Source organism: Syngnathoides biaculeatus, chromosome 14, assembly GCF_019802595.1.
Source record: "Syngnathoides biaculeatus isolate LvHL_M chromosome 14, ASM1980259v1, whole genome shotgun sequence".
NCBI classification, from domain to species: Eukaryota; Metazoa; Chordata; class Actinopteri; order Syngnathiformes; family Syngnathidae; genus Syngnathoides; species Syngnathoides biaculeatus.
The window spans coordinates 10,866,796-10,877,577 of NC_084653.1; the positions used below are offsets into that span (position 1 = coordinate 10,866,796).

General features: G+C 40.2%; 1 protein-coding gene across 3 annotated transcripts in view; it reads left to right on the plus strand.

The window, feature by feature from the left end:
- zmp:0000001200 (dedicator of cytokinesis protein 9) overlaps window positions 1-10,782 on the plus strand; it is a 78,579-nt gene that overhangs the window by 65,589 nt on the left and 2,208 nt on the right. For all 3 annotated transcript variants that reach the window (XM_061842053.1, XM_061842054.1, XM_061842055.1), the window contains exons 38-52: window positions 819-955; window positions 2,123-2,238; window positions 2,375-2,512; window positions 2,580-2,762; window positions 3,086-3,199; window positions 3,280-3,495; window positions 3,887-3,944; window positions 4,039-4,145; window positions 4,376-4,498; window positions 4,575-4,688; window positions 5,682-5,828; window positions 6,811-7,021; window positions 7,415-7,605; window positions 9,007-9,107; window positions 9,191-9,329. In XM_061842053.1, coding sequence (XP_061698037.1) covers window positions 819-955; window positions 2,123-2,238; window positions 2,375-2,512; window positions 2,580-2,762; window positions 3,086-3,199; window positions 3,280-3,495; window positions 3,887-3,944; window positions 4,039-4,145; window positions 4,376-4,498; window positions 4,575-4,688; window positions 5,682-5,828; window positions 6,811-7,021; window positions 7,415-7,605; window positions 9,007-9,107; window positions 9,191-9,329 — 2,095 coding nt within the window. The remainder of the gene's footprint in view (window positions 1-818; window positions 956-2,122; window positions 2,239-2,374; window positions 2,513-2,579; window positions 2,763-3,085; window positions 3,200-3,279; window positions 3,496-3,886; window positions 3,945-4,038; window positions 4,146-4,375; window positions 4,499-4,574; window positions 4,689-5,681; window positions 5,829-6,810; window positions 7,022-7,414; window positions 7,606-9,006; window positions 9,108-9,190; window positions 9,330-10,782) is intronic.

The window sequence follows — 10,782 nt, forward strand, 5'->3', positions numbered from 1 at the left end:
ATTTCTTCACTCAAAATGGATCCAAACAACTTTGGGGCTCAGACATCAACTTCCAGGGTCCTTTGGGTGTTCTTTTTGTTTTTGCCTAACTCCTCACCACTGTTTCTCTACTCACATTAATGCTGGCAAGTTTTACCCTGTGAATTAAAACCTGGCACCTGCCCTGTCCTGCTTGGTTAAGCTCTCTGTGTGGAATAGACTACAAATGCACGGTCCTATTCTCTATTTATGGTGAGGTTGCAGTGCTGTGATGACTGTCATTATGACATGCATGGCTGCTTTAGACTGCTTCAATACTTCTTCATAAGATGATTGGTTTTTGCATGAAAAAAAAACTACAGTCATTGTATAACAGTTGCAACACTTCGCCTCTACACTTGTCCTCAGAACTTTATGTACCCTCATGAATATGAATGTCATGGCAATGTCTTGGTGGGTCACAATGTACAACAAACTATGGATTAAGTGTCAAAATGATTGAATGAATCCAGTGATAGGTTGCGTTACCACTCAATTTGATGAAATTCTGGATGTGCTTAGGGTTAGGCAGGGTTATTTTCTCGTCCAGCAATATCTGTGTCCCAGTGCATAAAGCCCACTATTGCCATCAAGTTCATATCCATTAACTTCTGACCACAGCTGTCTAAAGTCACCGCACCTCATTTCTAAATGTATTACTGAAAATAAAAACATAATGAATTCTGTATGCTCTACTGACTTTCGAGTGCTATTCAAAAGTTATCCTAACCTGCTCTGCTAATTCTGCTCCGCTGGGGAGTCTTGTAGACTCATCAATGGCTGTCCTGTTTCCTCATCAGGAACCAGGACGGGGCAGGACACGTGACGCATGAGCGGAAGTCTCAGACTCTGCCTGTGTCCCGTAACAGGGCGGGAATGATGCATGCCCGCTTACAGCAGCTCAGCAGCCTGGATAACGCATATACTTTTAACCACAGTAAGTGTTCCTTCCTTTACTTGTCAACATCTTAAAACCAGAAATAAAAATCTCTGCCTTCTCGTGCTTTCTCCATCATCACCATCATCATCAAATTCACAAACCAGTTTGCCATCAAGAAGAAAATTAGAAGAAAAGTCTGAGTTAGCTTTTTCTGCCTTTAGGATTTCTGACAAGTCTCTTACAAAAGTTTCTTTGTGCTTTCAGTGCAAAAAAGATTTCAAGTATTCTTGGAATATCTGTAGAGCATGGTAAGAATGTATCAGGATGGCAAGCAGTTTCCAAAGATTGACTCCCTCTGTACAAGGGCCCGACCGAGTAATCGGGCTGTTTATAGCGTATCATTGACAAATCATCATCAGTTCCCTTGTAACTAATGTTTTACCTTTTTTACTCTATGGATAGTCTGTTCCGCTGCTTCTGTGTGCTTGTGCCACTTCTGTGTGTCCGAGCCCAAAACACAAACCAGCAGTGTGTAGCAAACTTGTCCGCAACTCACACTAGATAGCATATTACAGTATTTTAATGTCGCGGAGCTGTTAACTTTTGTCCATCATTATCTATAAATGAAGCGGTTCTACATCTTTACAGTTTATAGTGCTGATGTTGCAGTGGTACAAAATTAAAATTCCTTATTTTGATTTAGTAGCGCTCTGCCTCTTTGTCTTGGACCATATTTGGGGTGTTACATGAATTTGTGTTCTTTTTCAGAAAACATGTTTTGTGTACACCAATGTTATTGTTTTATATATTGATTGATTTGATTATATTTGATATGTGTGTCTGTCTGTTAGTTTATGGGCATCAGCCCTAAAAAACCCATATCGGTCGAGCCCTACTCTGTACTTTGGGTTGAATTAGACCATTTCACTGAGTTCAAGCTCATCTGCTTATTCCATTTACTTGACATTCAAGCTTGCCAAATATGTATGCTTTTGTTTCAGCTCACACCAAAAAAAGTATTATTATAAATGTCCAGTTTGTTAGTTATCTGCGAAAGCTGACGAGACTTCCATTGAGGAACGCGCAATAATCTGTTTTCATGTCAACTTTTTTAACATTTATTGAACCTTTTTTTTTTTTTTTTTACATTTTATTGACTGTAGATACGGCTACACTGAGTATGAAATGAAATGTGTTCATACTACAGCCATCTGTTCTCTTTAGCTTACAGTCACACGGAAGCAGACGCGATAAATCACTCTCTGCTGGAGGCCAACATTGCCACTGAAGTGTGCCTCACCGTGCTGGACACCCTCAGTATCTTTATCATGGGTTTCAAGGTAATAATCTATGACATGATAGAATACGTTTACTTTCTAATGCAATGTATCATGTGTTTGGAGCAAAATCTGGTTAACTCTGTGAATGTCGTGTCACTTTCCAACTTAAATCATCTATCTGCACGCTTATTTATAGACCCAGCTATGCTCCGACCATGGTCACAGTCCACTGATGAAGAAAGTTTTTGAAGTCCACCTCTGTTTTTTGCGCATCAATCAGTCAGAAACTGCCCTCAAACAAGTCTTCACCTCACTGCGGACGTTCATCTACAAGGTGGCGATGATGCCTGTTTATTACCATCATAATCTCTTTTCAACTCACAGTGCTTCTGTCTTTTCAGTTTCCCAGCACGTTTTTTGAAGGACGCGCTGACATGTGCGCCGCATTCTGCTACGAGATCCTAAAGTGTTGTAACTCCAAACTGAGCTGCATTCGCAGCGATGCCGCTCATCTGCTCTACTTTCTCATGAAGAGCAACTTTGACTACACAGGACGCAAGTCTTTTGTCAGGACACACTTGCAGGTGGGATAATCTTCCTCTGAGAATATTTATATATTTCATGCAGAACCTGGATGCATTTTACAGCAACAAAAAATATTGTGTACGTATATAAGACCATGTAAATAATTAACTTTGCTTGCAGTGCTTTATGATATGTGATTTGGGATTAGAAATTCAGTATATACATTCTTTCGTTGATGTTACACAAATTTTCTTACAACAGTCAATCAGGCAGAAAGAAATGTTTATAAGAGCGTGTGTGTCAGAAATAGCCAAGGTTCTGTCAGCTTTTACAGTATATGCACACTTCAGGTCTAAGTTCCTACTGTTACTTCCATTTTTAGGTGGTGATTGCTGTAAGTCAGTTGATAGCGGATGTCATCGGTATTGGAAGTACTCGCTTCCAGCATTCCTTGTCCATAATCAACAACTGTGCCAACAGCGACAGAACTATAAAGGTCTTTTTTTTTTTTCAGTTACACTCACATCATTGGGTAATAATGTACGCAGCTATAGGAAAGAATTTCTACCTCAACAGAACACAGCTTTCCCATCCGACGTGAAGGACCTGACCAAGCGTATCCGAACAGTGTTGATGGCAACTGCTCAGATGAAAGAGCACGAGAGAGACCCCGAGATGCTGGTGGACCTTCAATACAGCCTGGCCAAGTCATACACCAGCACACCAGAGCTCAGAAAAACCTGGCTGGACAGCATGGCTCGGATCCACGTGAAGAACGGAGATTTATCAGAGGTCTTTTGAAAAAATTATTGTTATTATTTTTTAGATAATCCCACCTGCAGCCTTCCTGTTTGGAGTCCTTGTGTGGGTTTCTTACCACATTACACTTACACAAAAGCATGTAGGATCAGTTCACTTTGGCCACCTTTGGGTAGTATTATGCAGCGATTTGGATGCTTTACAATTACTCAGAAACATTGGTTTTTAGATGCTCGTGAGTATTGTTAGATTATCTGCCCGTGTTGCTCTACCGTTTTTTCTCAAATATCCATTGCCTAAATATTATCCATCCCATTTTTAGCATTTCTCATTTTGTGTTAGCATACTTATAGGCAGTTATAGGGTTCTTTTAAGTATTGTAATTCAAGTAATTAAATGACTGTGGTGTTATCATTCCTTTCAGGCAGCCATGTGCTACGTTCATGTGGCAGCGCTAGTGGCAGAATACCTGCGGAGAAAAGGTACTTTCCATTCATGAGCCCAGCTGTCACACTAGCTACTTTCGCTGATATAAGCTGACTCGTGTTTTTTTTTTTTTGTTTTGTTTTTTTGCAGGAATGTTCAAACAAGGATGTTCTGCGTTCCAAGTTGTGACACCAAATGTTGACGAAGAGGCCGCCATGATGGAAGATGTTGGCATGCAGGACGTCCACTTCAACGAAGTATGTTTGATACTGTTTACTCTAAATGCTACCAAAATATCACTATGTAAATGGGAAGTAGTTTTTATCCACATTCCCAAGAAAATAAATGCATTATACATTTGGAAACGCGATAAAAGAGCGGCAAGCACATCAGCTTCACAGTTGTGCTTCCTGTCCGTTGTTTATTTTTATTCAACATGTTCATGCTAAAAGAAGCCATCGTATGAAACTATGAATATTTCCATTAGGACGTCCTCATGGAGCTTTTGGAGGAGTGTGCCGACGGCCTGTGGAAAGCCGAGCGCTACGAGCTCATCTCGGACATCTACAAGTTAATCATCCCCATTTATGAGAAGCGGAGGGACTTTGAGGTACTGAACATTTTGGGGTGGAAATCAGATTAACTGAAGCAGTTTTTTGTCTTAACATTTCTGATTCTCTGCGCAGAAACTGGCCCACCTATATGACACTTTGCATCGAGCATACAGTAAAGTGACGGAGGTGATGCACACAGGCAAGAGGTTACTGGGCACCTACTTCAGAGTAGCTTTCTTTGGCCAGGTGAGTTAAACTCAATTCCATATTCTGGAACTCTGGTGTTGTGTCTGAAATTGGATGTTGGGATTGTGTTGATTATTTTTTTGTAAGATTTACAGTTTGAAGTTGAATGTTCCTGTATGACCAAATTCCAAACTAGTTTTTAATCTATTCTAACACAATTTTCTGCTTTTTTGCCCTCTTTTAAGGCAGCGGTAAGTTGTGCCAGTTGCACCTCGCGAGTGTCTCCAAGCTCTGCCCCCTTGTGGTGGTGCGGGTGCCGCTTTCCATTGCGCTTACCGTTTCCTGCCTCAGTCAACTTTTACATCTTTGCAGCTTCTGCGTTCGTTGCATGGCAACTTTACATTTCATATAATTCGTGATGCTGGTTCTGAGTTTCTGGGTGTGTTTTTCCACCTGTCACTCTCACAGTATAATGATGTTTTTACTTTCTCTCCTCCGCACTGCTATAGCATTACCAGTTTACTGATTCAGAGACTGAGGTAAATGAGTGTGATAGTCAACATTATAGGAATGCGGTGTGGATTTTAGGGTGTGTTCCTTTCCTTGCTTCTTGCATCCAGTTGATGACCTGCCAATTCAGTGTCATCTTAATTGCCACAGAAATCATTTAAATATCAGGATTTACTTCTTAGAGGGGTCAAAGCATGTCTTTGTTGTTCATGGAACCCACGGACGTGATATAGAAATCATGCTGTACTCCATCTGTGTCCTTTGAGTTGTCTTCTTTAAACAGATTGTAGCTATCAGTAGAGCATACACTCACTGACCGCTATGTTGTTCTTATCAGCTCCTTTGGATCTCATTTGATTGTGCAGGTGTACCTAATGCTGTGACCAGTGATTGTTGTTTTGGCTTAGTGTGCTTGGACATTAAATAGTGGTTTGAAAGTGGGTTTGATTGGGTTCTATGAAGACATTTGTATAATTTTGGGGGAGAGATTGTATGTCCACCTTGTGTTATTTTTTTGTTTGTTTGTTTTTTTTACCTTTATAGGGCTTCTTTGAGGATGAAGATGGGAAGGAATATATCTACAAAGAACCCAAATTCACGCCGCTGTCGGAGATATCTCAGAGGCTCCTGAAGTTGTACTCAGACAAGTTTGGCCAAGAGAATGTTAAGATGATTCAAGACTCTGGAAAGGTACATAGAGAGGATTTAAATCCTCTACAGAAAGGCCAGAGACTAGATTTCAACCCAGAAGCTTTTGAATGTGAGACAGTCATGTTAACCACATGCGCCACAGTGCCTAACCGAAACGTCTCGGGGTCAAAGATAATGAGATGGGTTAGTTGTTGCTGAAGAAAATAAGTTCCACAGAATTGGATTAAATTGAAATTGGATTAAATTTACATTAATTGCCTTATCACTAAAAATCTGACGATATTTTTGTACTATAACAATACGATTGTCAAGAGTATTGTAGAAGTATCACTAGTGGTGCACATACTCCTCAGAGTACACAAAAGTGACACTGCCTAGTTATATTTGTTTTTTTTTAAGTACAAAACTAGCTTTCATCTTTAGGTATGTTGGTTTTAAAGGATTTAGTTAGGTGCATGTTATATTTTAGCTATTTTGTGAATACCATAATTTTTTTAATTGAAATGTTCAAACTGCATAGTATCACAATAGCTTAGAATTAAATTAATTGGGACTAAAACTTGTCTCATTTTTTATGAAGACTTGGGCCTACTACACTACTGCATTTAGGTATGGGTCAGTTTGGTGATACTTGGAGAGCCATGTATTTTCTTGAGGTGGTATTTTGCGTAAAACGTTTGAGATTATCTACTGTCTGCTATAAATTTCAAGTATAGTACTTATGTTGTTGTGGTAATGACAAAGTAATTCAAAATCAATTGCATTTTGTTTGATTTTATCCATCCATCCACCAATTCATCTTTTATACTGTATCACTTACCCGGTTGAGGGTCACCAGGAAACTGGATTCTCGCTGGCATTGGGGACAGAGTTAGATTTCAATGTGAAAGCAATGTGAATGGAGAATTTACTAGTTGTGTGAGATGGTAAATGGTGCCATTAAAAACGATTGATTAATAAATGTGTTTAGTAGAAATTTGACAAGGGACTCAGTAGTGACATATTGCTGTTTCTTCTCCAGATCAACCCCAAAGACCTGGACTCTAAGTATGCGTACATACAAGTGACGCACGTGACACCTTACTTGGAGGACAAGGAACTGGCGGACAGGAAGACTGATTTTGAAAAAAGCCACAACATCCGCCGCTTTGTTTTTGAGATGCCTTTCACCGTGTCGGGCAAAAAGCAAGGCGGGGTGGAGGAGCAGTGCAAACGCAGAACTATTCTAACCAGTATGTGACTTTCCATTTTGTAATGATGTCATTTGTAATTTGGAAGCTTGTGAGCAACTGATGTACAATTCATCCTTGTGTGTGTACTTCATTATATGTTTCTTTTATGAATGTTGCTCACTGGTAGCTGCCTTAATTACAATAAGCCGTTGTCACATGTCGTTCACACATGCGAGAAAGATCTAGATTACAGCCTGAACATGTCAGCTTGTTTCACCAAGGACTTTTCCCAAGACACAATCACACTTAGATATTGCTTTATGGCACAACAAATCCAAAAGTTCAATTGCAGATTCTTATCTTTACTGTCAGTCGCTGTTCACTTGTTTTCAGCTGAGAGCTAAGGGAAGAAGGTTCACCTACCTGTCACTTGTCACGTTCTGCCCCCCGCAGCCACGCACCATTTTCCTTATGTGAAGAAACGTATCGCTGTGATGTACCAGCAACACAATGATCTCAGCCCCATCGAAGTGGCCATCGATGAGATGAGCAAGAAGGTGGCTGAGATAAACCAGTTGTGCTCCTGCAGCGAGGTGGACATGATTCGGCTGCAGCTCAAACTGCAGGGAAGCATCAGCGTCCAGGTCAGGTCATCCAGCACTCAGAGGGCATCAAGACTTCCGCCAAGAGTCACATATCAAATTTCTCAGACATTTTACGTCCTGAGAGGCGATGTTGTTCACATTCACACAGTCACATTGAAACTACAATTATCACACCACAGCAAACACAATAACATGACTGGCAAATAATAAAAAAAATCAAAGAATGACTCGAGAAGTAATTGACACAAAGCATACACCTTGGGGCAATGTAAGCTTCTTTAGCTTCCAGATGTAAAAAGCAATTCTTCCTCACCGCCTTCTGAGTACCACCATATGGTAGCTTACATCCACACTATAGTGTGCTAGCATACATGCTAACAATGTAACCAGTGTGTTCAACTGTACTTCATTGCACATGTCACACAACAATTGCGCACATAAGGCATGCTGTCCATTTTGTACACAATTTAAGACTCTTATGGTTGCAAAAATATGATCTCTCATAAATAGGTATATTAAAAGTGGATCCATTATTCACGGGTTTTTGTTATTCATGGGGTATAAGGAACATAACCCCCGTGAATAACAAGGGAACACTGTATGGTGAAACACTGTTTATCACAGATGGACCAGACCCACCCATGATAGCTGGAACTGAAATTGAGACACTATGTCCATCCATCCATCCATTTTTTTAGTCGCTTATCCTCACAAGGGTCGCGGGAGTGCTGGAGCCTATCCCAGCTGTCAACGGGCAGGAGGCAGGGTACACCCTGAAGTGTTTGGCTGACAATCGCAGGGAACATCGCGACAAACAGACGCACTCATAATCACACCTAGGGGCAATTTAGAGTGTCCAATTAATGTTCCATGTTTTTGAGATGTGGGAGGAAACCGAAGTGCCCAGAGAAAACCCACGCAGGCAAGGTTAGAACATGTAAACTCCATACATGTAGATCCGGGATTGAACCCGGGACCTCAGAACTGTGAGGCCAACGCTTTCCAGCTGATCCACCATGCCAAACGAGATACCATGTTTTTTTTTATATATATATATATTTTTGTCCTTTTATAGTCTTATGGCTCCTGCACAATTGAAACACTCGAAAACGTCACAAAATACTTTGTACACTATCTGTTACAGTATTTTACAGTAGTTTAGTGTAAAAAAAAAATTGCTATTATAGGGGTTCGCTATTTTTCTGACCCTGCAATACACCACAAAATTAGCATTTAGTAGGAATTTACCCTATCAAAAAAAGAATCAGTCATTCACAATTTAATTGTAAATTAGCATGTAAGAAAATGGATAGATTTATTAATTGTGGAATCGTTTAGTACATTGACATGAAGAAGGACGTCTGGCAAGATGATGCATATAGACGTAAAAAACTGTATAAAAGTGGCCTTATTAACATTCAAAATCTCGTCTTTGCACAGGTGAATGCCGGACCGCTCGCATATGCCCGTGCTTTTCTAGATGATGGGAGTGCCAAGAAGTATCCCGACAACAAGGTCAAACAGCTGAAAGAGGTCTTCAGGTAAGATTTCTCCTGACAGACATGAAGTTGAATCTTTGCGTTGCTCCTTTAATGCATCCCGACAATGTCGTCTTGGCGCGCAGGCATTTCGTTGAGGCGTGCGGCCACGGTTTGGGCATCAACGAGCGTCTCATAAAAGAGGACCAGCAGGAGTACCATGACGAGATGAAAGCCAACTATAGAGACTTAGCCAGAGAGCTGTCCATCATCATGCACGAGCAAGTGAGTGCAATCTTTTTCAACAAACAACTCCAACAAAATAAGTAATATTTAACATGTAATAACATCAATGTGATACTGTACTTAACATGCATGTTGATAACAACCTTTTCTGTTTTCTCCTGGTGCTGACATGAGCAGATTGGATGGTAATGATAATCCTAAATGTTGTTGTTTGTTGATCCAGCAGATTAATGCATTTATGCACTCTTACACACGTTCAAAACACAATACTCGACAAAAAACTGGGATTGTTGGGCTTTTGGGTAAAAATGTAAGAATAACATAAAAAGCAGGTCATCGTAATGTGACCCCATGTAAACTTTTTAATGCATTTTTGTTAGGGTGTATGTTAGGCTCCTCACTTAACTTGAGAGCTTGTGTGTCTCACTAATATCTGTATTCTAAAAATACAAGCTACATTTACAATTGTCAAGTCAAATCTCATTCTCTTACCCTTGATAACAGTTATCTCTTCACACAAAGCTACTTATCTTCACCTTCCTGCAATAAACAAAAACAGTTCTCCTTCTCACATGTTCCAAACGCCTGTTACTATGAATGTGGCAGCTGGCTTGATCATGATCATGTTATGGCGTGCTTCACTTCACATACATACCCACATGCCCTAGTCTGATGCGTTACCGTGTTTATGTGCATACTGTGCATCTGTGTGTTTATACAGCATGACATACGTGTGTTGTAGAATTCACAGTTGCTGTTGTTGTGTTTTGACTTCTGCTGTACAGTGCTGACATTATTGAAAGACTGTAGTGGGAAAATGTCAGTATCATCTGTGAGAGGAACATTTTAGTGCACTAATGTGACCCTATACAGTAGAACCTCAAAGACTGACTGCTATCCAAAATTTCCACCAAAGAAAATCATGTCACCGTCATACAGAGTACTGGAAAAGCGACTCTGGGCCTTATTTTTAAACAAAAACGTTTAGTGTAGAAGACATCCTGTATTCTGTATTGAAACAGGTCACCATTCTGTACAAGAAAAACCAAAATGTATCACATAAACAGACGTCTTTGGTACCAATTACTACTTTCCTGTTTGTAAGTGCTTTTGTACCCCTCTTGTGGGATTTTATAGGGTGTTTAAAAAAGGGCCAAATTTAGGGGAATAAATTAGATCTACTGCAAACAGCCAAGGATTGGCTCCACAGGAGGGATGAAAATGAAGTCTATGATTATTTTTATCACCGTGAAATCAAATGTTTCTGTTGTGTCTGAGACAGATGAGACATATTTTCCAGTGAATAAAAGCTTTGAATTATTTCATGAGTGAGGTGTGCATATAGTTGACTTGGCGAACCAGTACAAGCAGACTGTCAATAACAGCTATAAAGCGAGCTAAGGTCATTTAAATAATTCATGCGCTGCAGACCTCTGTCAGTGAAAGGATGGAGGAGCTGCTGAAAAGAGGAAAGTACAGCAAAAAATGGAAG